This window comes from Linepithema humile, chromosome 3 (genome assembly GCF_040581485.1).
Source record: "Linepithema humile isolate Giens D197 chromosome 3, Lhum_UNIL_v1.0, whole genome shotgun sequence".
Taxonomy (NCBI): Eukaryota; Metazoa; Arthropoda; class Insecta; order Hymenoptera; family Formicidae; genus Linepithema; species Linepithema humile.
The window spans coordinates 24,586,378-24,611,049 of NC_090130.1; the positions used below are offsets into that span (position 1 = coordinate 24,586,378).

Consider the following 24,672-nt stretch of genomic DNA (forward strand, 5'->3'; position numbering starts at 1 on the left):
CCACACACACGGATCAGTGTAGCGTACTGTAGCACAATGTTCACGTGAAGCACACTCATATTTGTTTCCCAGCACAATGGAGAACCACGAAGAAGATGATGTAGAGGAACTGCGCTCGACGGTCTATACATTCCCACCAAGTGTGCAGAGTGTAATCGAAAAGGTAAGGTCACCGTGAATTTGTTGTTAAATTGTCATTCGATGACAGCTTGTTATAATCGCGATACTTTTTTTCATTAATATCTTTAAACATTCATTCAGATTGGATCTTTCGCGATGAGTAGCTCACTGTTTCTATACAAATGTAAAATGTTTATGTTTAATAAAATGTTTCTCTTTCTACATTTATTTTTTTTTTTAGCACCAGTTCCTTCATAGATCATCAATTTCTTCCATACGTGCCATTTGTTGTGGCTAATTATATTTGCATTTGAAATGTATATATATTTCTATATTTATTTTATGAAACTGTAATTCTAACACTGTCTTTTCTTACTGTCAGGTTTTACCTAGTACCGATCCATTGGATCAGCCTAATCTCAATGTGGTGGATTACATAAATTCTCTATTTCCTACTGAACAATCTTTATCAAACATTGATGATACAGTAAACCAAATGGAACTTAAAATATATGATATTGATAGAGAAATAAGATCAGTCGTACATGGCCAGACAAATGTTGGTCAAGACGGTAGAGCAGCATTAGAAGATGCGCAAAAGGTGATAAGACAATTATTTGTCCAAATAAAAGACATAAAAGACAAAGCGGAACAATCAGAGGAAGTGGTTAAAGAAATCACAAGGGACATCAAGCAATTGGATTTTGCCAAGAGGAATCTCACTGCCTCGATAACAGCATTGAATCATTTGCACATGCTTGTGGAAGGAGTGGATAATCTAAAGTACGTATCATATTAAAAAATTACTTAAGTATCGTTATGAATTATAAATTTATCATATATTTTTTTGTACTCCTGTAGAGTTTTAACTCAGAAGAAACAATATGGAGAGATTATTCTACCACTGCAAGCAGTGATGGAAGTGATGCAACACTTTAGCAATTACATTGATATACCACAAGTGAAGGAATTATCTGATCAGGTAAGAATGCAAATTATATTTTTGATTATCACATTTCAAATACTTATTTTTTTAAATGTCTATTCTCATCTGTCTGATAAAAGGTACATCAGATTCATGTTGAGTTGGCCCAGCAGATTACGGCGGATTTCAAACAAGCTTTCTCAGGGCAAAATCCAAAGCATTTCAATCAATTGACAGAAGGATGTTTGGTATTATCAGTATTAGATCCTAAAGTGAAGTATGTATGTTAGATATGCGTGTGATGTTTATAACACACATTGTTAATAATGATATTAGATAATATTTCAAATATATTTATCTGTAGGAAAGATCTGCTCGTCTGGTTTGTAAATATTCAATTGCAAGAATATGCAGTTTTGTTCGATGAGAATCAAGATTTTGCTTGGTTGGATAAAATAGATCGAAGATACGCGTGGATCAAGAAACACTTACTCGACTTCGAGTCGAAGTTTGGCACAATCTTTCCCCAAGATTGGGAGGTTTCCGAGCGAATAGCTGTACAGTTCTGTCACGTTACGCGTGAAGACCTTGCGAAATTAATGAACAAAAGGCGTGGAGAAATAGACGTAAAGTTGTTGCTTTACGCAATTCAGAGGACCAGTAACTTCGAGTCACTTCTAGCAAAGCGTTTTATCGGCAGTACTTTGGAGTCTATTGATGTCAAGAATACGATAATCAATGATGAAGTGGCCGAAAAAATTCCGGGAAATCCTTTTGAAGAAGAAAATGAAAAGGTACCAAAGTTACTTGTACACATCTTGTATGCATCTATTTCTGTATTTTACGTACATTTATATTTTTATATTTTTTGTGCGTCTAGATTGAAAATGAAAAACCAAGGTTGTCTCCATTTGCAAATCTCATAGGAAGATGTTTCGAACCATACCTGAATATTTATATAGAAAGTTTGGATCGTAATTTGGCGGATCTAATGGATAAGTTTGTGTCCGATTCCAAAGCGCAACCGCCAGGCGCTAAAGAATTCGACGGCATTGAAGGTCCAAGCAGTGTCTTGAGCTCATGCGCTGATCTGTTTGTATTTTATAAAAAATGTATGCTGCAATGTACGCAACTTAGCACTGGATTAATTATGCTGAGCCTTGCTGAGACTTTTCAAAAGTATCTACGGGAATACGCACTCAAAATCTTGCAGAATAACTTACCTAAGTGAGTCCAAATTATAATTCAGTGTATTTAATCAGCATAAGTAAAGGATTTATGTATTGTACTTTAATGCAACTGTATTATAGAAGTGGTAGTGCAGGAATTAGCACACGCATGAGCAGTATTACTCGCGACTTCCCAGATCTGCCAACGTCTGGCTTTATTCAACACTTTCAGAGCTTTTTGAAAGAAGGAGAAACTGCCAGATATAGCAAAGAGGAGCAATCTCGTATATGTTGGTATGTATTTGTCATTAATTCTTCACATTTTTATTCTGAAATAATAAACAATTATAAAAATATATCTTTCAGTATCTTAACAACAGCAGAATATTGTTTAGAAACGACACAGCAATTAGAAAAGAAGCTTCGTGACAAGACGGACAAATGTTATTCCGACAAAATCAAGTTATCCCAAGAACAGGATATGTTCCATAAGTATGTGTTCTTTTAATTTATGCGATATATCTGACCTATTTCTTAAAGAAAATATTGTTTGAGATTAAGTAATTAATTCGCGCAATTTGTTTTAGCGTAATTTCCAATTGTATCCAGTTGTTAGTTCAAGATTTAGAAACAGCCTGTGAATCCGCCTTGACTGCAATGACAAAGGTAAATTGCAAACAAATTGATTGTCGATGGAACATAATTACAATTATATCATAAAGTATTTATATTAAAATAATTCAAATATAATATATTTTATAATAAATATTAATAATTTTTTTGTTAGGTACAATGGAGTTCTGTGGAAGTCGTGGGTGACCAAAGTAATTATGTTAATACTATAATAGCGCATCTTCGGCAAACAATACCCACCATTCGAGATAGACTGTCTTCTTGTAGAAAATACTTCACACAACTCTGCGTGAAGTTTGCCAGGTATTTATCATACATTCATGACATGAATTACATTAAATTCTTTTCAAAGTTTTTTATGTTCTATTATTTGTTTCTCAGCTCTTTTATACCAAAATTAGTACAACAATTATTCAAATGCAAACCATTGAACACTGTCGGCGCGGAACAACTATTGTTAGATGTCCATATGTTAAAAACAGCTTTGTTAGATCTTCCATCGACGGGCTATCAAGTACAAAGAAAAGCTCCAGCAACGTATACTAAGGTATTTGAACAATATGTAACAATAGATAATACGGATAAATATTTTAATACATACTTAATATGTCTCATTTATCATGTAGGTTGTGATAAAAGGAATGGTAAATGCCGAAATGATATTAAAAATTGTGATGTCTCCAACGGAATCACCCAGTTACTTTGTGACACAGTGCAGAAAGTGTTTGCCCGATTTACTATTCTCAGAATTCCAAAAAATTCTAGATATGAAGGTAGCTTTTGTACGCAAAATAATGACTCATTATATTTTTATAATCTGACAAATATCTAATAAAATCGATATTTTAGGGATTGAAAAAGACTGAGCAAGTTCTATTGATCGAGCAATTTAAACAACCTGAAAGCACGGATACTGCGGGCACTACGAAGAGTCACGTAGTGCACAACAGCCCAGAACATAAAGCTGGAAGAAGCATTAAGAAACTAGAAAAGCTCACCAAAAGAATTTAAAAACATTCATTGTAATTGTATATATTTAATTTAGAAAGTCTTATTTTAGATTAAAATATAATAAAAACCTTTATACAAACTGGAAAAAGAAATAGATGTAGGGACACTGTCAAATAAATACAGACCCGAATCAACTTTATCTTTTATTTTTTTGATGTAATCTGTTATCAAATATGGGAAGCGATATTAACCTTGTTTCTGAGCGAGTTCCTTGGCTTTAGCCTTCTCCAGTTTTGCTATTCTCGCTGCAGATTTACTTCCCAATATACCACCACCCCAATGACGCCTAATTTCATCATATCGATCATTAAAGTTCGTCTTGATAGCTTCGACGATCTTTGCAAAGTTAGCTCTATCACCAGAATCCACCTAAAATAACAGATATATAATTTAATAAAATCAAAATAGAAATGGAAGAATTGAACTTTTGTATAATATGGATCAGATAAAGTTTTAATATAATATCATGATTTATCATGGGATTGGCTTATTCATCATAGAATTATATAAATTCAAATTATAAAAGCTGATTCCAATGTAAGATTTGAATATAACTTGATATACCTGTGTGAGAGCAACTGCTGAGCAGGTCTTACGTCTAACCAGACGTCCCAAGCGTGCCTTGCCTTTGACAATACAGTATGGTACACCCATCTTACGGCACAAAGCAGGAAGGAATAATACGATCTGCATCAATAAAAAATAAATTAAATTAATATATTACTTTTTTGGTATGTAAAAATGCGCAAATTTAAAAGTCCCTCAGAAGTCATGTGTCATCTTATGAACAAAAATATATTGCAAATATTTTTGTCTTCAGGTGAAGAAATTCAACATCATAGTTATATAAAATAGAAGTTTAACATAAAATAAATGTGATACTAAAAATAATAAGTTAACTAACCTCAATAGGATCAACATCATGCGCGATAACAACAAGTTGAGCTTTCTTTTGCTCCACCAATGTGGTTACTGTATTGGTGCCACTGCGAACAACATTTGGTCTTTTTGTTGGTGTATCTTCCTTCTTGGCGATCTTCTGTTCAGCTCTTGCCTTCAATCTCGCCTTTTTCATGGCTGTTGATTCAGGTCGATATTTCTCCAATACCTTAAACAACTGTGTAGCTACAATAATATAAAAATATTATATTAGATTTTGCTATATGTATTTATGTGAGAAACATTTCTTTAAATTTCGCAAATATATACTTATAAAAATTACCAGTTTGCTTGTCCAAAGTTTGAGTAAACTGGTTAATCGTTGGTGGTACTTTTAATCTCTTTTGCAACACAGCCCTTTGACGCTGGATACGAATATACTTAGGCCATCTTACAAAGCGGCTAAGATCACGAGCAGGCTGAATGTCCTGGCCTAAATTTTAACCAGACTTTATGTTATATACATGTAACTTGTTTGCTTTAATTATTATTAAATTAATTATAAACTAGTTAAATTATTTTAACTTACCAATGCCAAAGTTACGTGTCCGTTTTTCGAAAAGTGGATTAGTCACCTTTTTGGGCTCAACCTTCTTGACTGCCAACGGCGCGGCAGCTACTTTCTTGCCTACCTTCTTCTTTGGCTATATTTAAAGTTAGAATATAATAGATTTAATTTTTATCGTAAAATAATAAATAATAATAATAACAAAATACAGGAAATAAATTAAGATTACTATATAAATATGCTACTCAATTTTTTTCATTTTAAACGTCTTGTAAAAATTCAACTTATTTTTTTACAAAAAAATGTAATTACATCAAATTTAAATAAAGTTCACTAATGGATCCACGCTAATTGTTTTCGCCATGATTTTAAAACATAAAATTACTCTCTTATATTATTAGGTTATGTTCAAACTATGATGTCAAATTAATGAAAATTGTTTAATATTTGCCAACGAAAGCCAAAGCATTGTCTTCGCTGTTTTATTTAATTACCGTAAACGCTACAAAATCAGATTACACGTGCAATAAAAATATATTTTTGGGTTATATGATGAGAACATGCCGAAACTTTGAGTGTCAATATTCATTGTTAATAACATTATTTAATAAAAATACTACTTATGTGGAGTGATTTAGTGATCTTACCTTTTTCTGAACCATCTTTTTAGATAGAAATCCAAAGGATTTCTTAAAATTTTATGGAATATAAGATGCAGTACTTCGCTAAACAGACGCGAAGTACAGCTCCGTTAACAACGTAAAGAAAGTTCCACGAGGCAGCGCTGCCGAAGTAAAGGCGCCATTTTGACGCATATGGTCATTGATTATAAAATATAAGAGAGCCAAGTCGATATAAATTATGACCACGTTAAAAAAACGTGATTGACTTTTGAAAATGGAACTAATTATTAGATCTTGAAGAATCTAAAATCATGTGGTGCCGTTTAGTACCAGAGAGAAACCTGAGAGGGGCCACGGCCCTGCTCCTCACGTTGCCTCATGCTGCACGGAGCTCATGTTCGCATCTCTTTTTTACCATTCCGGAAAATGAATGTAACACGGACATGAACCAACCAGGACTCTTTTACCATCCCGGAAAATAGATGTGGCCATGTAGTTCCAGGCAGGCTGTAAAATGGATGTACGCGCCGCTAGTGTGCGGCCTAGTAAAAGCGTCGTACGAAAAACGGCAGCGTGGCCCCTCTCAGGTTTCTCTCTATTAGTATTGTGGTTATGTTGTCAATACTGGATATTTTGATAGAGTTCCGTAATCATGACGATATGAAATGCTACCGGCTAGGATATTATTTCAAAATTTTCTTTAAAAATTAAAATAGAAAATTGAAAAAAAAGTATTAACTAATATCAGTGTGCACTCGCAAAAATGATACCAAAGATTGTGTTTCGTGGAGCAAATCGGACATATATTTTATATGGCAAAACAAACTTATTGAAGCCTAGATATATTCCCAATAATGGATGTAACAGCGCGTTGATGTCCGCTTTACCACCAGACAGTCCGATGAATGTGTTCGACAGGAACGCAAAATTATTGCAACGTGAACGCGCCGCTAAGGATGTTGATGTGCATCTCTATGACTATTTGAAGGACGAAGTAGGCGATAGGTTGTCTGACAGGATATTTGACATCAAACGAAAGTTTAACAAGGCCCTTGATCTGGGATGCGGTCGTGGTCACGTATCTAAACGAGTCTTTAACGATTCCATAGAAGAATTGGTGTTGGCTGATATGAGTCCAAGCTTCCTGCAACAAGCTGAAACCACAGAGGGAGTGAAGGTCAAAAAGGAAGTCATCGACGAGGAGAATCTGTCTTTTGAACCCAACAGTTTTGACATGGTAATCAGTTGTCTAAGTCTTCACTGGGTCAATGATCTTCCTGGATGTTTCAAGCGTATTAATAGCAGTTTGAAGAATGATGGTGTCTTCCTGGCAGCTGTGTTTGGCGGTGATACGCTTTACGAATTAAGGTAAAAGCCAAATTGCTAGAACCAAATTAAGGATTTTTGATTATTTTGTTTCTACTTGCCTTTATTATTTCTGATGTTCATTCTGATAATGTAGAAGTTCCTTACAATTAGCTGAACTCGAGAGACACGGTGGAATCTCGCCGCATATTTCACCATTTGCGGAAATAAGGGACATTGGATCTCTGTTAACAAGAGCAAATTTTACCATGTTGACCATTGACACTGACGAGATAGTCATTGGTTACCCAAGTATGTTCGAGCTTATGTGGGATTTAAAAGGTAAGCTATATTACAAATGAGAAAAATGTTTAGATAAGAATTATTATTTAACAGATAAATTATATTTTCCATGTGAAATTTTTGTTTATCTAGGAATGGCTGAGAATAATGCAGCTAGAAATCGTAATTTGCATCTTTCAAGAGATACGTTGATTGCAGCCGCATCTATATACAAAGAGCTCTATGGAAAAACTAGGGAAGACAACACTGCATTCGTTCCTGCTACATTTCAGATAATATATATGTTGGGATGGAAACCAGACGCGTCTCAACCAAAACCCCTCAAGAGAGGCACGGGAGAAGTATCGCTCAAAGATTTGTACAAACTTGACAAAATAATCAAGAGTAGTAAAAAAATAACATTAGGTGATGACGATAAGTAAATTTATAGTATTTATTGATCGCGTTGAATGTGTGTAAATACTTTCTATCATATGTAAAACTTAATATATTGTATAAATTCTCTTTCAAATAATAGATATACAAAATAACTTATCATTTATCAACAATCGCATTTTGTTTTTGTTATTCTGTACACTGCTTTCACAAAATATTCATGACTTTTTTTCCTCATCCTTGTGAATTACAATGCCTTTTTCTATAAGCTCTGGAATCTCAACTGCCAACCATGGCCCCAACTATATAAAAAATAGGTTTTTAGAATTTATGAATATTATTTTAATAGAAAATTTTTTAATTTTTTTATCCAAGTATAAAAATATTTATTTTACCCAAATTTTTAAATCTTATAATTTTATGTATTAAATATTTAACTTACACCAAGAGCCATTGCATGAGCGATGCCAAACTTAGGAACATTGCGAGCCCACAATGGTTTGAAATGATCAGTCAGGCAGATCTTACCACCCCTGTACATCTTTGCTGTTTTGCCATCTAATTCTGGTAAAGCAATTTCAGGTGCTGTTGTAGGATACGTAACAGGAATCTAGTATTATAAAAATAAACATTGTTAAATTTTTTGATACAAAATTACTTTAATAATTCTATAATTTTAGAATTAATTTTAAAATCATGTTATTTAAACAAAACTTTGTAGAGAATGTAACTTTTCTTTATTTAAGTAAAATACAAAAAAAAATTTGGAAGTAAAATATTACTTACATCAAATTCTATTCCAAATTCATACTTTAGAAAATTGTGAATGTACCAGCACTTCCCAAACCATCGAGTACCTTCCTTATTTGATTCGAGTCGAAACCAATCATTGTCTGCTTCTTTATTATTTTTGACATACTGTAAAAGATAAACAGATATGGTCAAGCTTATACATTAATAGCAATATTTATATTATAGAAAACTTATTTTGATATGCTTGTTAACTACTTATCATAATAATAAATTAATTTTCAATCAGTAATCCCTTAAAAGTTTAATTTAACAACAAAAAATTGAACTGTCCATATGGAGCTGACGTGCATAACCTTGCAAAGAAAAGAATTTCGTATCAATAACTTTACCTTAATAAGAGCTTGATATTCTTCTTTCAGCCTCTGCACCCATAAATCCTTATCTCTGGGTCCGGCTTTCGTTTGTAATAACGGAATGTTACTTAAGGTTTTCTTTGTAGATTCATCGACCATTTTGATACCTTGCAGTAGTTACAGTTCCACATTTGTAGGTTATAACTTTCATATACCATAACCTTGTAACATCAATGCTGTCAACATAAACCAGCATCAGACTGTGCAGTGACTAGCAGTGACGCCAGATTTGAGACGCAAGCAGCAAGCTCCCTATTAATACATATATATATAATAATATATTATAATATTTCTGTATAATTAATCATATTTTTTAAATATTTTATGATATCGTCCTCGCATTTTTCCTTGTGTATTAATGCATATTTGCTTTAATTTCCCAATACATTAATCTGTGGTCTTTGGATTGGATAGAAGAAATGCGGTAACCAATTATCATTCGCTGCATCCTATTATTTCCGAAAAAGCGGGAGGCACTAGCTAGGGTTTGGTTGCCTGTTGAATGGTTGCCTATTGGTGCCTTTGATTGCGTGTTGCATTCTTGAGAACGGTGCTAAACTGGTGCAAACTGGTTTGTTGTGCCGTTGTAGAATTAATGTGAGAAAATCTTAGTGATGAGATGTTAGTTCATTAATAGCGGTTACAATTCAAAAGAAATACAATAAATACGCTATGGCTGACTCGTCATATGAAAAAGGTCTGACCGAACTGTCAAAAATGAAGGTGAGCGTCGCGAATCGATCCGTACGTGCAGTGGAATTCGCGACATCGGTACTGTCCTAACCAACAATTTTTTTTCGAGCTTGAAAAGTCATCTGTCTTGGCGTCATTCGATTATTTCATCGTATTTACTTGCGCTACTATTTACAAACCTCTATTTTATTAATCTAGTTAACGCACACTAATTTTTTTTATCATGAACTACAATATTTTCTTTCTTAAGCTGTGAAATTTTAATTACCAACCATGCTTTCAGTTAAAAGATAACTTTTTAGAGTCTTTAACATTTCTTAACCAGAGCAATTAAATTTGATATAAGTATTGCTCATCTACATTAAGCATAATAATGAGGTTTTAATATAAATATTGTATTGTTGAGAGATACAGAAGATACAGAGATATAGAAGCATAGTCATTCAAAGTAATGGGTTATGCTAACGCAGTATTTAATGCTAACATCTAAAAAATAATCATTTTTTTGAAATTGTAAAATGGATTTGTTTCAAAAAGTTTTGCTTAATTTACAACGATTATCTGCATAATGTATAATATATTGAATAAGAATATGACAATTAATAGATAAAATATAAATATCTTTATTTTAGTATTTGTTGAAAAAATAATGGTATTGCATGATTCTATAAGTTTAAGATTTTATCTTTATTTTTGTATTAAAATATGGTATTTTATCAGGTGGCTGACCTTAGAATTGAACTAAAGCAAAGAGGACTCACCACTACAGGCAATAAAAACGAACTTGTAGAAAGACTTCAGTTGGCAATTCATGGAGGTTTGTTTTCACTCTTTTTTTATTTCTTTATTTGCAAAAATATTATTTAGGTATATATATTTATGAAAGAGTTTTTTATACTTTGTAGATTCTGCATTGTCCTTAGACGAAACAACAGAAGAAATTTTAGATGAAGATGAAGTACTTGGTGTAAGTACCATGCAGATGTAATGTGGTATTAATGAAAATAGATTTGATGATAGAATTTGACAAATATATTAAACTATTACATGTATATTAATAACTATTTTTTTAACTATTACTTTATTATGGCTTGGATTAATTACAGGATGAAGAAATAGAAGAATTATCAAGCAAACCAGATTCTCAGGAAATTACTGAAAAAAGAAAGCTGTCCATTGACAGTAACAATGCTAATGCAAAAAAAATAGTGTTGAATCGCAAACCTGTACTTGAGGAAATTAAGAATGATCAAGTAGAAAAGAATGAAAATAATGTCAAAATACCTGAATCTGGACCACCAGAAAAAAAGATTATTAAATTATCAGAGCTTAGCACAAAAGAGGTAATTAAAAATGATATAATTTTTTTATTTTCTTCTGCTAGCATGTAGATCAAGTAATAAAATTAATTTGAATTTAATAGAATTTATTTGAGCAATATAGTAAAAATATTGTAACAATAATATATTTGTGTTAATTTTTTAACAGAGATTGGAGATGAGGGCTAAAAAATTTGGAGTGCCATTGTCGGATGCAGCGAAAAAGGAAGCTAGGTTAGCCCGATTTAATATAAACAATCAAAATAACAAATCAGCTGCATCCATAAAGACACCAGTGGTAAGAAGTTCATTGTTTATTCTACAATTTAATGCAAAACATTAATTTAATGGTTTACAATTAATTTATAATTATGGTATTATTTTATGTAATTTATTCTTTGTAGCATACTACTTACGAGACATTGAAGAAACGTGCTGAAAGATTTGGGTCCTCTGTGTCTAATTTAATGGAAAAGGTAAAATAATTGATAGTTTTTGTAAATACATTTGCTTAGAAGATTTGCCTATGTGTTCATTTTTCTTACGTATGTTTATCTTTCTTTATAACTGGGTCCATCATTGAATTTCTTTTTAGGCCGAATTAGCTGAACGATTGGAAAAAAGGAAAGCCAGATTTGGTGAAGAAAAGTCTGTCGAGACTAAAGCATCTTACAATAAAGTTAAGATTGTTAAATGATATTCGGTGTTATATACTAAAACGACGATCTAGATTATAATTCTTTATTTAAGTTTTCTTATTTTCAATAAAGCTATTGTATACACAAAGGACAATGAATCATTATATAAAGAATTATATAAAGACTTTGTACTTTGTATGACCATGATCTTTTCAGTATTAAAGTGTGAATGTTTTACTTTCTTTTTTGTTCTTTTCTTTTTTTTTATATAATCTTTTCGTATTAAAGTTTCTTATAAAAATAAGCAAAAAATAGATTTTAGAAAAGTATAAATGGATGTATTACACTAATAAACTCGTACATATGCAACAGCTATTAGTAATAATGAATTATTATTAACTTGAACTAAATTTAACATTTCAGAATTTAGAATAAAAGAATAGTAAATTATAAGATGGAGGAAAGTATTATATATATTGAGTAACCAATGAACTATTTTATTAAGCAATATTTATTTCGTGTATGACAATTTAAGTTATATATTTCTTTACTTAAATTTTCTTATTTTTAATCAAGCTGTAGTATACACAAGCAATAGGTTATTATATAAAGAATATGTATTTTGTACTTTGTATACTGAGATTTTTTCAGTCTTAGTATATAAATGTTTTTTTGTTATATGATCTTATTATATTTGAAGTTTCTTATACTGTATTAAATAGCTCAAAAGGAGCTAGAGACACAATGCTTATATTCATATGAAAAAAGGGTGATATATAACACATATTATTTATAAAAGTTTTTTTACATACTATGACCTATCATGTGACATGATAAGTCATATATTTAATGCATTATCTGCTGTTTCTTCATGTACATTTCAGTATCGTCATGTGAGGTATAATAGGTTTATTTATATAATACTATTTAAAGGTTCTTTGAAGTTATTTGTAAATTTCTGAAAATTCATAAAATATCAGCACTTTTTATTATAAAGATTGCACGCTGTAAGCGTAAACAAAATGCGACAATCATATAACTAATTCAAATTTTATTATTATACTTACTTCATACGTTGCTCAATTGGTTCTGAAGCAGATGAAGATTCTGACAATGTCTCATAAGACTCTTGCTTATCATCAGTTTTGAATTTATAATTCAAATTGCCATATCTTGAAAAAAATTTGAATGATGTTGAAAATATTTTGACCTCTGGTATATCAGAAAACCATGGTTTGCCATACCTGTGTTGCTTTATGTATAATGCTCATGCCATTTAGCACTTACTCGAAGCACATGGCAATGTAATGACGGCTTGCGTTCCTATACTCTCTTCAAAGCTAACAGACGTCTCATTTCTTGAAAAAAATTTGCTGTGCTGATTGTTTCTTCCTCGTTTCTGTTAACTTTAAATTAGAGTTTGCTTATAACAGGAATATTTATATTGTTATTTATATTATTATTTTGTATTTATTCTGTTTTTTCTGTTATACTCACTGGAGGGAATTCCGGTATATCACTGCAACCCGTGATATAAACTATATCGCGTTGCGTGTGAACTTGGTGCGAGACACTACCGTGTCTCTTGATATGTAATATTCTTATATTGCCCGCTTACTTTCCACAGGTGGTATTATAAATTATCTATATCTATATGTTGTAAATTGTATCTATATAAATTATATCTATATGCGAGACGTATTTCTGTTCAATAAATTGTGGATGTAACACGGACATGAACCAACCAGGGCTCTTTTACCATTCCGGAAAATGGATGTGGCCATGTAGTTCCAGGCAGACTGTAAAATGGATGGCCGCTAGTGTACGGCCTAGAAAAAGCGTCTTACGAAAAACGGCAGCGTGGCCCCTCTCAGGTTTCTCCCTGGTTGAACGATATTCAAGAGAACTAGATTGTAACAGGATATTTTATTTTGATGAGTTGGATAACGTTCTAAACAATAATCACGTTTTCTCCAGTTTTCTCGCGCCGGCATGTATTTTTCAACATAATTATTTATGTAATATGTTTTGACAGTGTTGTATTTTTCTCATGAAAAACCAATATCTTTGAGAAAAATATAAACATCTGGCACACCGACATGCAGATCTTAAAATCATCAATATGCATCGTCTTGCATCTCTGTGCATTTTTCTCAAGTATTTATTGCGACGACGAAGTGAATATCGATGATGTCACACCGTGAGTATTCTGACATAATTGCCGCCAAACAGAAATATGTCGAAATGTAAATACATAATTGATTTAAAATCGTATTTGTATTATTACTTGCTTGTCTTTAAATAAATATCTCTTTATCAAATACTGCTATTTATTACAAATAGTTATAAGAATTATGCTACATGTAAACATATTTTTACTTTAGATCTACAGACGAGCTCAAAAATATTCACTCTTTCTTCTACGGATCCACAGAAATAAACTCACCTAGGTACATATTTTCTTATATAAAACATATAATAGTAATTTTAAACAGATTGACATGCTTTTATCCTCTTGTATTTTAGTTTAATAAGAGAGACAAGTAAGAATGATCAGTCTTCTGTAATTGTACAGCCATACAGCTGTAAAGAAACGGATGAACGAAATACTCAGGACGCTATATTTTATAAACGCTTGATCGCTGTATTGTTATCAAATCTTGTCATACAGGTAAGTTTGCTATATGATTGAAAATAGCATATAAATTTGTATTTATATAATAGAATTTTAAATTAAGAAATTACTTACAGAAAATTGATGACAGATTAATTGGAACACTCAGTATAGAAGCATCCTCTGCACAATTTGAGTATCTTCAAAACTTTGTAAACAATCAAGGCTCAATAAGGGAGGTTGATAGAATCCTTGCTAGTGTGATAAGTCAATCTCAATATTCGGCATGTCACTATATGACTGAAGCATCTCACTATTTCAATTTACTATCAGAATATTTGATACATTGTCTTTTCCTCATAAAAGAACATGTAAGAATAATCTAATATTATCTATGTGCGACATTAAATATAAATATCAATCTAACCTAATCTTTTTAATTGTTACAGTGGGATATAACAATAATCTCCTTTACTGTTATAGCTAGTTTTATGATTCTGAGAAGGCAAAGATGGTCACGAGGTTTAATTGTTTTTCTAATGTTTGATGTTATATTTATAATGAGTTTTTTTATAACATGGTGGCGACTTATACAGGTAATTTGCATATTATTATATTATATATTTTGCTACCTTGTTTATATTCAAAATATATTTACCATGCATTAAAAATTCATATATATATATATATTTAGCTTTTAAACTAGATGATTACGATGGACAATTACATTTTATTTTAAAGATTGCTTTATTTTGTAGGAAGCAGAAATTAAATTAATGGCAGCACAAGCACAATTTACAGAAATGCCAATTGCTTGCCAACCGCATAAAATGAATTTTTGGGATAAGATGGTTGCATCATTTTCCTGTGAGTATCTTTTTATTAGAAATATTAGATGCATTCGAGATTTTAATGTGCATTGTTTGCAAATGATTATCGATTTCAGCTACAAACGATTGTGAAAAATACTATCAAACAATCATGACTAATCCGAGATTGCAAGTAACACCAGCATTTGCGTTGACGCATTTTCTCTGTACAACTATTTTTCAACCTTTCTCCTACCTTGGGACTGTCATATCTGAATTTATAGACAATGCTACCAGTGAGTAAATCTTGCATATCAATAACAGAACAAAACATCGAATTATTAATTATAATTATGTCATGTTTTACAGGTAAACTAAACTTTTTACAAAAGTTCCCTGTTGTAATTATCCTTTTTTTGAGTTTGTGCGCATGTATAATATCACTGCCATTTTTCTTATTTGGCGGCTCTATTAATTTTATGGGACCGTTCTACAAGTTTGGAATAAGCGGTAGAGCAGAAACTAAACTAAAAAAAGAGCAGCAAGAGCGCATCGAACGAATTTGCGAGGTATTATATATACTCTAGGTTTTCTTATTATTTGTACTTTTTTTTATTTATACACACAAATATTTTATTGTTATTCCTTTATTGCAATGCATTAAAATTTTATATTTTAAACAAAAAAAAATGACGTGAAATGTTAAAATATATATTTTATTTATTTTTATGGCTTATGACGTTATATTATAACATTTGTTAGATTAGGTTAGAACTTTAAAATGTACATTTTACCGTGATGCATTGAAATCTTATAATTTAAACGAAGAAATGATTTAGAATTCTAAAATATTAGATTTTAACGCATCGAAATAAACTTCTAAGCCTACCAAATGTTATGATATAAAGTTCTAAGACATAAAAATGAATAAAATGTACATTTTATTTATTAATGTTTATTTTTTAATGCTTTAAATAATTTTCTACATGATATTACAAATATATTTAAATATATTCATATATTTATAGTAGATTTTTCTTCTTGTTATAGGATACTTCACCTAAGAGGTTAAAACATTCAGAAAAGAAGCAAACAACATTGGTACAAGAAAATGGTAAGGTTGAGGAAAATAAAAACTAGCTATTTGTAATATATTTTTAGTAATAATATGATTGTTATTATATATATTAGATCCTGCTGGAGGTGATGCTGGTGGTGATACGTATCATCTAAGCAAAAAACATAAAAAATGCAAGTGTAAGAATAAAGATAAAGATGAAAATATGGAATGTGAAAAAGAAGAAACAGATGATGATTGCCAATAATGCCTTTTTCAAGCTATCACATATATAAGTGCTCATTAATTTTGTTGCAAAAAATGTAACATTGCTAGCTTAATGATTATTTATGTTACATAAATTTTAAGTAGTAACTTGGTCATTATTGTAACATAAATAATTATCAATTTTTTAAGTTATTAATAATTATGTTTGGTATTTTAATCATTCTTCAAAAGGCACGATTAAATTATTAATAACAAATATACTATGTATTTGAGATTATAAGATACTTGCCTTGTAATGTAGAGAAAATGGTTGAAACCGGTCATACTGAAATCGATTTGAAATTAATTATACAATATCAAGTTTTAATATCAGAAATGATTAATCATATGTCATTGCATAAGGCATATCTTTTCATATTATGCGATCTATTCATATCTTTCTTTATTAAAATCTCACTATTTTTGCGAATATAACTGCGAATTATTAATGTATTACAATTATTATATTTTTAGACATTACTATTCACTGTGATAACTAAACTGCTAAATATATTTAATCGTAAAGTAATGTCTACTGAATAGTATTATATGTGCGTTTATTATTTTGTATAATTTGATCTAAATATTTCATTAAATAACACATTTGACTTATTAACACGATGTTTTATTGTAATGGCCAGCGCATTGGATCGTTCAGTTGATAAATTAGAAGTGTTATTCGTGTGAATTATACGAGGACGCGAATAAACGGTCAAATGCGGCGGAAATGAAAACATTCCGTTGTTCGACCGACAGCCGGCGGCTGCGCTTATTATGTCAACTCAGCTTAATGATCGGTGAGCAAGCAAGGATTTGTCAAATTTGCTAAATGTAACGTCTGCGTTTCTCGTGTAATTTCGCCCTCACGTGTGTATTCGCGGATGAACAGTTCAACCCGTAATTGGATGAAGATTGTTTCATCGTGCAATACCGAAGAAAATAAATTATTGCAAAAATCGAAAGAATGCAAAATATTTAATTTTTTTTTTTTTTTTTTTTTTTTTTTTTTAAATTAAATTTTATAAATTAAAAAAAAATTTTTAAAGAAGCAATTGCATTTGCAATATCACTTAAAATTTTTTTTAAACAACATTTTTTCGTTTTACTATATCACGGAAGTGTACAGTTAAAGGATATTCAATTTATATTTTCTGATATAAGAGTATGATAACTTTTAACATTTCTCATTCGATGTGACAATAGCAAATGTTTCACGCACTTATGTTGCCGTACAAGTAGGACTAATTAACATTTAATCTTTAAGCATCCGCAAAGAATACGTTAATTAGCGTGGAAGATCGTGTGCACGAGCGGTTTCTTTCATGTCAGCAAAAAGCGCTGTCGAACAACCATGAAAAATAGGAAAAGCACCGTTCCCGGTTTTATCGTTAACTTCCCTCGTTGTCCGCTAATTTTTCACAGCACTGACATACTTTTTTTGGCAAAGCTACATTTGATGATATATTTTGTGCTTCGAATGCGAAAACGTTAAAAGCTTTCGCATTATAGAAAGTGTATGTATCTTTTATAATCGTCACATTTCAATTCGTTAATTAATCGTGAGGGAGATATTTGCGTTTTCATCAGAAATGTGCATTTACTGAAAATGCAAACACGATGCGGCCTTTTTATTACGCAAGATTTATTGCAAAATGATGCGCATGCTGCGCACCCCCTATTAACTTTTTAAATATACATATGTGCCGTCAATAGAGTGGAATTTATGTAATAAAGTAAAGTATTTTACACATATTTATAAATTAGGATAATGAGATGTAATATGATAAAAATTGCGAATGCTACATTTTCAAAAATTTTGTTTCTTTTTAAATAAATATATATTGTATGTATCAAAGGAAATAGTATTGCGAAAAGTTATAGATACTGCTCATGAACACGAAAAGTAATATACACGAAGATCACTTTTTTTTACATTTCTCTAAATAAGTAAAATATAAATATAAAATAATAGATTTTCGCTCTACAATTTTCATTTTTGAGCAATAAAATCTTTAGCGATAAAATCAACAATATGCAATTAAGAAATACGATATAATTAAGATTGAAGTTTATATCAAATAAATTAATTAATTTTAGTTTAGTTAGTTGAACTAAAAAATGAAATTAATTTTTACTATTTCAAATAAATGCAAATTAAAAACAAGAGCGCTTTGAACATTATAATCATAATAATTCTAAAAACTCTTGTGATGTTCTCTCGTAGTTGATTTCATATGCAATCCTTTTCATTTCTAAATAAAATTATAATATAATTTCACGCAGTCGCTGGCGATGCCTTTTAGCGTTGTTTTCAGTAGAGATTTATACATCGTTCGTTCCATCAAATATTTGTTCTTGCGTTGCTGCTGGTATCACGGTGGTATTTGTCCGGAAAGGATGCACCTTTTGGTTCTCGTCGACCTGGCGAGCTCCATTACATGCTCGAAGTAATGCCAAAGAGAGGCGACGGTGGTTGGTGTTGTGTGTTGCGTCTAGTTTTGCCGTTTGCGATGCGGCACCCGCTGGCGGCATGAAAGTACAGCGTATGTTAGTCAGTTTAGGGAGTTTGCGTGTTGTTCGCGTGCAACTACCGGCCCTAAGTTTCTCGTAATTTCGCGCAACTCTCGTGCAAAAATTGCTGGCAACGAAACTTCCGTCCTTTATAACGTACAAACGGATTTTTCAACGGCAAGTTCTTTTTTGCAACAATCTAACGAATTCTTAACGTTTCTGTGTTATCGCGTGCCATCGTTGTACGAGAAAAGAGATTTATCTAACTTTGTACATTTATCGTACATTTGTTTAATCTTATATTTTAAAATTAAATTAATTCATATGTAAAAACTTGACTACGTAAATTATACTTTCTGAAATTCTAAGTCACCTATTTTTAAAAATTTCCCAATTCTCGTCAATGCTTCTCGGTTTATCGATCGAAAGTTTAGAATAGTTCACTCCACGAATAAAGAACGTGCGGTGGATTGTGCGGTCAAAATATTTCGGTATGTGTGCTATCGTTCGCGATCGTCACACGCTCGAAAGGGTTCACGGGGCCGTGAAAGCTGCCGCGGGGAGAAAAGAAGGCGTGCACTCGTGCGCGGAGGGTGGAACTGCATGTAGGTGCGCGGATGCATTACATGCTCGAAATGATAGCTAAGGGCGGCGGATGCTTAGTCCTTTAGTTTTCTTTCTGCGCGCACACAACATCAGTAGCCGCTGCTTCTTCGCATTTATACGTACCTCACTCCGAAAGTTTATGCTGCCTTTTGTGTTAAACCACGCCGGTGCGGTGCGGAGCCGTGGTTTATCTGGTGAAATGTACCTTCGTGGAAAGCTTAAGTATGTAATTCGGTACCTGTTATACAATATATGCAACAAACATTTTATTATAAACTGCAAAAAGTTAGTTGCAAATTTGAAACGCGAGCAGAGTAGAATGTCCTTTTGATGCTGGGTCATCATTCAATAAAATGTCAAAGGCAAAATGCGCGTGAAAAAAAGCCGAAAGTCAAACATTAATGTTTGATATTGTACGTAAATTTTCTGCAAAATCAAAATCAATCTTTAGATAGCAATTTCAAAAATTTCCAACTACATGACACACGACAACAATAATAATAAACTATGAACGAAAATATGTATCTTGAAGCTATAATCAGATTTTTTTAAACCATATAAAAATGAACAAATGCAAAACAATACGTATTTAATGCAAATGAAGAAAAATGCAGTAAAATAACTAGGAAGCAAAGATCGAAGAAAATATCAGATTTTGCTGAAGATTTCCTCAGGCAGGCTCTTACGTAATACAATACGATAATTATGAAAATTTCTGCAAACTCTTGTAACTTTCTGCAACGTGCACTTGATTTGCAAAGCGATTTTAACATAGTTGATTTTAACGCTCTTCTGCAGAATCCGACTGCTGCGCAGCCCCCACCGCCTCCCCTCCCTCCCTCTTTTTAACTGTTTAACTGCAATTTATTATTGCGATTCCGACCATCCGGCAACGAGAAAACTTCGGCATTCACGTCAGAGCTTACGGTGTCTTAACTCAATTTGACACGGCAATGGTGCCGCGTGGACGGCGCCGTGAATGCGATGTGTGAGGATGCTATCAAAATAACGAACCCATCCCGCATCTTCGAGTGTATTAATCGCGCACGGATGCATCTGAAGCGCAGTGGGATCTGCCGCACTTCATGCATGCATGCACAACCGAGACGGCTCACCTGCCCTCTCCCCATTGATGATAGCCCCACTGGAACTTGCGCCCCATCGGCCGAGGGGTAAACCGAAAATTCTAATTCAGGTGAGCTCGTGCTTTGGCCGTGCACTTCTATCGTGGTTGCGGTTGGCGCATCAATACCCGATTTTTAAGAAAGAACCTTTTGAGCGCGCGGTATCGAACACGTACGATCTTTTTTGTGCACCTAAATGTAATCGAAAAGTTTGGTTCCTGAGAGAACTGTGATGAATAAAAGTGGCGTTTTGAGGAATCACGAATTTAAAGATCTCGAAACTCTATACTGAAAGAAAAATAACTTGAAAACTTTTTTTCAGGAGCTACGAAAGGCATAGAGTAAAAAACAGCATCGTATAATTAGCGTAATGTGGTGTTACAGTTACAATATTTGTTACAGTTTCTTCTTTAATTTCAAGATTGCAAATTTTTGAAATGTTATATTATTCATTCACGTATAGATCATATTATTGGAGTAATAAATTATATTGTGATTTTAATTTTCGAACTTAATCTTGGAAAACTGACACATTTCCGATTAACTTTTTAAAATTTTACGTTAATTTCAGTACTCAATTTCATTCTTTACTTCATTTAAATCTATTTCGGATATCAAGTTTCAAATTAAAATATATTTAATTACATCATATATGTTTAACTAGTTTCTCTGATATATTTTTTCCTTTTATTTCCAAATTAAGGTTTCCAACGTTTTATTTTATCTTAAATGAATGATTTTTCCATTATATTGCCTTTTTTATTTCGGAAAAGTTGTTCCGTTGCAAGGAATATTTAAGGCATATTGATATTCTGGTAATACCTTCGATATGTAACAATTAAATTTCGGAATGCAATTTTTTCGAGACTGCATCGTGACGCGACCGCAAAAGCTCATGCCCTCATGCTCTCTCGCGCTGATTGTGGATTCAGTAACTCATGAGAGGACTGTGTTGGGTATCGGGAAACGTATGGCGAATGTAACGATCGGTTACCGCCACGGTAAATGTTTCGCTGTTCGCTGGGATTGCCGAATGTAAACTGTCTATTACCGCGGTCGGCAGCGATCGTCCGCGCGCTCGTTTTCATTGGACCCGCGTTTATCAGCGTTACGTACGATCGAGACGAGGATAATGCGCCATATTCCCGATTTTCGACCATATGCGCACAGCTCGGGCGTATAATAAGATGATTGGCGCTGCTAATTAACGGAGGATTGCATCAGTAGTTGCAAATTAGCAGGATAGCATTTAAAAACGAGTGGAGTTTAGAAACGATTCTTTTGATCAATATTTAACTCAAGATTGAGAGAGATGTTTCTTTGATATCTGCTTGTTGTTATTTTACTGCTGCAAGAGAAAGAGCTGTTGATAAATTTCATTAAACTGTATTTATGTAGAGATCTAAAAAGATCTAATTATTTTAATTTAGTTTATTAAATTCTTAAAAAATTTCTTGCATTTTGTAATATTTTTGTAATTTATTTCATAAAACAGGAAGAAAGAAATACGCAGGTATAAATTTTGAGTACGTTTGCGCAAAAATATAAGTTTTAGAAGACGACCGTGATGACTGAAAGCTGCACAGAAAATTTTATAAAAGTTTCAGAAAAAAATTGTTCTTCGTATATCTCGAATAGTTTTACTTGTGGTTTGATAGCAATTAATAACTGAGAATTATGTCAATAATAAGAAACTGAGATCCGAAAACATGTGCGTAAAAAATAATTGATCATCAATGATTTCCAGTCTCTACACGGCCGGAAGGTCAACGTTTCCAAGTTTGAAGTTTATCTTAGAAAAGAGAAACAAGTATAGCTACTTAAAAAAAGAAATATTGCGCTATACATCTTGGACACTTCTTGAGAACGAACATGTTTCTCTCGGGCGCCCATAGAAATAAGCCACGAGGCACATCGAGCAGTCGAGCGCGCCACGCGATAAGATATAAGGGGACGACGTTCGTCCGGAATGAGAGGAAGGCCTCTTGGGACCAGTTGAGGTCTTAATTACTGGCCTCTCACAGAGGAATGCCGTGTTATCGTGCGGTTGCTGCCCGCTTGCACACGGCCGTTGAATTTCGCTCTTTTTTCGAGCTCCTTGAAAAAAATCGATGCTATGTAGTGTGTTTCTTTTCGAATTTGGAGGCTCCACGTGACGCGCGCTGTCGCACAATAATGGCGAGATACGCAAATGATACACTGATTGCTCATCTGCAAGTCCACATATTTCTATCGAATAACTGCTGATAAATAATTTGTGTCTTGGATAACATAATTATTAATAATATATAGTAATTACTAAATTTAGAAAATGTTATCATTATTATTATTGTTTTTGTTAATAATATTATTATTTGAAATTCGATCTCTTTCCTGTAAAAATACTGCACATTTTTCTCGTGCAATATTGTTTTATTATCGTACTTGGACATTTCTTCAGACAATTTCAGAGAAAATTAAATAAACTTACAATTTTAATTACAACATTTTCACGTGCTATATACTTTTTTTTTTTAAATGAGAAGTTAATTTTATCGTCTCGGGAAATTGAGTTCGGAGAAACTGGCAGGCTAATAAAGCTGACCTTAACGTCCTGACTTCACCTCTTGCTTGTCTCACAGGTGTGAACGATATATTTTCCGGAATTTGGAGTGCACTAAAACATGTTAGTGCCTGGCCGTCGGCTTTTATTGCGCGATTAATTTCGTCCACTTTACGTACGGGGCACGGTCATGCGGGGCATCACTCTTCGACCCTTGATGCCCTGCAACCACCCTTATAGTTCCATTCAGTGCTGTACCGCTGTCTGTTGAAAATCTGGAATTGGATTTAAGTTCTGAAACATAAATTGTTACAAAGATGTTAATAGAAAATATAATATAACACAAGACCGAAAATAATTTCCCTTTTTTATTTTAGAAAGAAAAACATTGCAGTTTTTAACATGATTTGAAGTGTCCGTCTAAAATAGTAACAATTTTTATATCTAATTATATATTTTTATACCAAGAAAATGAGAAATAAAATATATATCTAATTAAAAAAACTTAGTCGAAAATAGAGCATCTATTTCTTTTTAAGAAATACATAAACGCGACATAAACACAAGACTTTTAATTGCATTATTTACATTATATTATAGAAATTTGTGTAAAAATATTTATTTATATAAAATAAGCAAATCTTATCGTGGTATTAAAAAAATTTCTCTCATTTATACTGTTCCACGTTTTTGTTTGAAAAGAATATCATCTTAATGCTACTGTAACGCTTTCTGAAATTTTTTCGCACTCGGGTTCAGAATCACGTAAATACGAGGCTGGTTCTATCCTATCGGGATCTCCGGGATCTCCGTTACCTCTGACGACTACGAAGAGAACGACCCTGCGAAGCGGTTCGCCAGGTGCGTCGGATATCCTCGAAGATGTTTCGAGCGGCTCAATGTATATGGGGTAAGCCGAGAGAGCCCGATCACACACGGTGATACTAACGACCGACCTAATGTATATCAGTCGTAAAAAAGGGGCGCGTGCGACTTTATTTGAACCCTCGTTTCGGAGGAAACGAGGGATTTCTCAGTTGCCGGAGAGCATCGCCGGCTGCCTCCGACCAATACCGAGCCGAGACCAACGCTGGGAATTGTTTTTACGTAGCGATATCATCTGTGCCGCAGAGAGGAAGTGGATAATGCGTTTTGTGAGTACCCTACAATGTTCTGGCACGTGTGAAGACGCACATACGGATATCTTTCAAGACACACCTCGGAGTGATTCTAGCTCGTTTTCTCGTCGTCATACTCGTATCGCCATACTCGGCGCTGAATATCTGATACGGAGCTTTGTTTTTATAACGGGAGAAGAGCGCATTCGATATAAACATGCGATTGGATTCAGTTTTAGTGTTAAATGTACACGATACAGAGACTTTTCGATTACGCTATCGGAATGGGCTGGAGTT

At 32.7% G+C, this 24,672-nt stretch overlaps 6 protein-coding genes and 2 long non-coding RNA genes across 14 annotated transcripts in view; 4 read left to right on the plus strand and 4 right to left on the minus strand.

Moving 5' to 3' along the window:
• Nucleotides 1-28: 28 nt before the first annotated feature.
• On the plus strand, nucleotides 29-3,997 carry Vps53 (vacuolar protein sorting 53). The gene is made up of 13 exons (XM_012361294.2): nucleotides 29-163; nucleotides 503-903; nucleotides 982-1,102; nucleotides 1,186-1,322; nucleotides 1,410-1,839; nucleotides 1,926-2,272; nucleotides 2,356-2,508; nucleotides 2,581-2,706; nucleotides 2,802-2,880; nucleotides 3,002-3,150; nucleotides 3,229-3,394; nucleotides 3,474-3,620; nucleotides 3,697-3,997. Exons 1-13 carry the CDS (start codon nucleotides 77-79, stop codon nucleotides 3,856-3,858), a joined length of 2,505 nt encoding a protein of 834 aa, XP_012216717.1. The 5' UTR covers nucleotides 29-76; the 3' UTR covers nucleotides 3,859-3,997.
• On the minus strand, nucleotides 3,989-6,113 carry RpL7A (ribosomal protein L7A). Its single transcript, XM_012361302.2, has 6 exons — nucleotides 5,953-6,113; nucleotides 5,327-5,441; nucleotides 5,081-5,230; nucleotides 4,763-4,983; nucleotides 4,423-4,545; nucleotides 3,989-4,227 (listed from the first exon to the last, which is right to left on the minus strand). The coding sequence occupies exons 1-6, from the start codon at nucleotides 5,965-5,967 to the stop codon at nucleotides 4,045-4,047; spliced, it is 807 nt and encodes a 268-aa protein (XP_012216725.2). The 5' UTR covers nucleotides 5,968-6,113; the 3' UTR covers nucleotides 3,989-4,044.
• Nucleotides 6,114-6,471: 358 nt separating this feature from the next.
• LOC105668762 (arginine-hydroxylase NDUFAF5, mitochondrial) lies at nucleotides 6,472-8,084 on the plus strand. Its single transcript, XM_012361297.2, has 3 exons — nucleotides 6,472-7,296; nucleotides 7,391-7,575; nucleotides 7,669-8,084. The coding sequence occupies exons 1-3, from the start codon at nucleotides 6,692-6,694 to the stop codon at nucleotides 7,956-7,958; spliced, it is 1,080 nt and encodes a 359-aa protein (XP_012216720.2). The 5' UTR covers nucleotides 6,472-6,691; the 3' UTR covers nucleotides 7,959-8,084.
• Ufc1 (Ubiquitin-fold modifier conjugating enzyme 1) lies at nucleotides 7,956-9,248 on the minus strand. Its single transcript, XM_012361303.2, has 4 exons — nucleotides 9,054-9,248; nucleotides 8,698-8,829; nucleotides 8,354-8,521; nucleotides 7,956-8,213 (listed from the first exon to the last, which is right to left on the minus strand). The coding sequence occupies exons 1-4, from the start codon at nucleotides 9,174-9,176 to the stop codon at nucleotides 8,130-8,132; spliced, it is 507 nt and encodes a 168-aa protein (XP_012216726.2). The 5' UTR covers nucleotides 9,177-9,248; the 3' UTR covers nucleotides 7,956-8,129.
• A 359-nt stretch (nucleotides 9,249-9,607) lies between these two features.
• On the plus strand, nucleotides 9,608-11,969 carry LOC136998407 (SAP domain-containing ribonucleoprotein). 2 transcript variants are annotated; one of them, XM_067350997.1, is made up of 7 exons: nucleotides 9,608-9,848; nucleotides 10,491-10,587; nucleotides 10,676-10,737; nucleotides 10,877-11,113; nucleotides 11,259-11,387; nucleotides 11,494-11,565; nucleotides 11,685-11,969. In XM_067350997.1, exons 1-7 carry the CDS (start codon nucleotides 9,750-9,752, stop codon nucleotides 11,784-11,786), a joined length of 798 nt encoding a protein of 265 aa, XP_067207098.1. In that variant the 5' UTR covers nucleotides 9,608-9,749; the 3' UTR covers nucleotides 11,787-11,969. The 2 variants fall into 2 exon arrangements, with proteins under 2 accessions (XP_067207098.1, XP_067207099.1); XM_067350998.1 differs by having other exon boundaries at nucleotides 9,611-9,800.
• A 251-nt stretch (nucleotides 11,970-12,220) lies between these two features.
• On the minus strand, nucleotides 12,221-13,511 carry LOC105668767 (uncharacterized). Its single transcript, XR_001100167.2, has 4 exons — nucleotides 13,225-13,511; nucleotides 12,972-13,133; nucleotides 12,795-12,899; nucleotides 12,221-12,685 (listed from the first exon to the last, which is right to left on the minus strand). It is a non-coding gene; the product is annotated as an uncharacterized lncRNA (long non-coding RNA).
• A 142-nt stretch (nucleotides 13,512-13,653) lies between these two features.
• LOC105668766 (uncharacterized) lies at nucleotides 13,654-17,481 on the plus strand. Of its 2 annotated transcripts, none has more exons than XM_067350993.1 (10): nucleotides 13,654-13,973; nucleotides 14,112-14,177; nucleotides 14,254-14,398; nucleotides 14,479-14,712; nucleotides 14,791-14,937; nucleotides 15,100-15,208; nucleotides 15,288-15,446; nucleotides 15,520-15,719; nucleotides 16,201-16,264; nucleotides 16,342-17,481. In XM_067350993.1, the coding sequence occupies exons 1-10, from the start codon at nucleotides 13,915-13,917 to the stop codon at nucleotides 16,473-16,475; spliced, it is 1,317 nt and encodes a 438-aa protein (XP_067207094.1). In that variant the 5' UTR covers nucleotides 13,654-13,914; the 3' UTR covers nucleotides 16,476-17,481. The 2 variants fall into 2 exon arrangements, with proteins under 2 accessions (XP_067207094.1, XP_067207093.1); XM_067350992.1 differs by having other exon boundaries at nucleotides 13,657-13,927.
• A 130-nt stretch (nucleotides 17,482-17,611) lies between these two features.
• Nucleotides 17,612-24,672, minus strand: part of LOC105668813 (uncharacterized) — a 122,945-nt gene continuing 115,884 nt past the window's right edge. For 3 of the 5 annotated variants that reach the window (XR_010888978.1, XR_010888979.1, XR_001100173.2), the window contains one exon: nucleotides 19,630-23,551. This is a non-coding gene — a long non-coding RNA (uncharacterized lncRNA). Of the gene's footprint in view, nucleotides 18,997-19,629; nucleotides 23,552-24,672 lie in introns of those variants that run through there. The other 2 variants (XR_010888977.1, XR_010888980.1) reach the window with 2 other exon arrangements.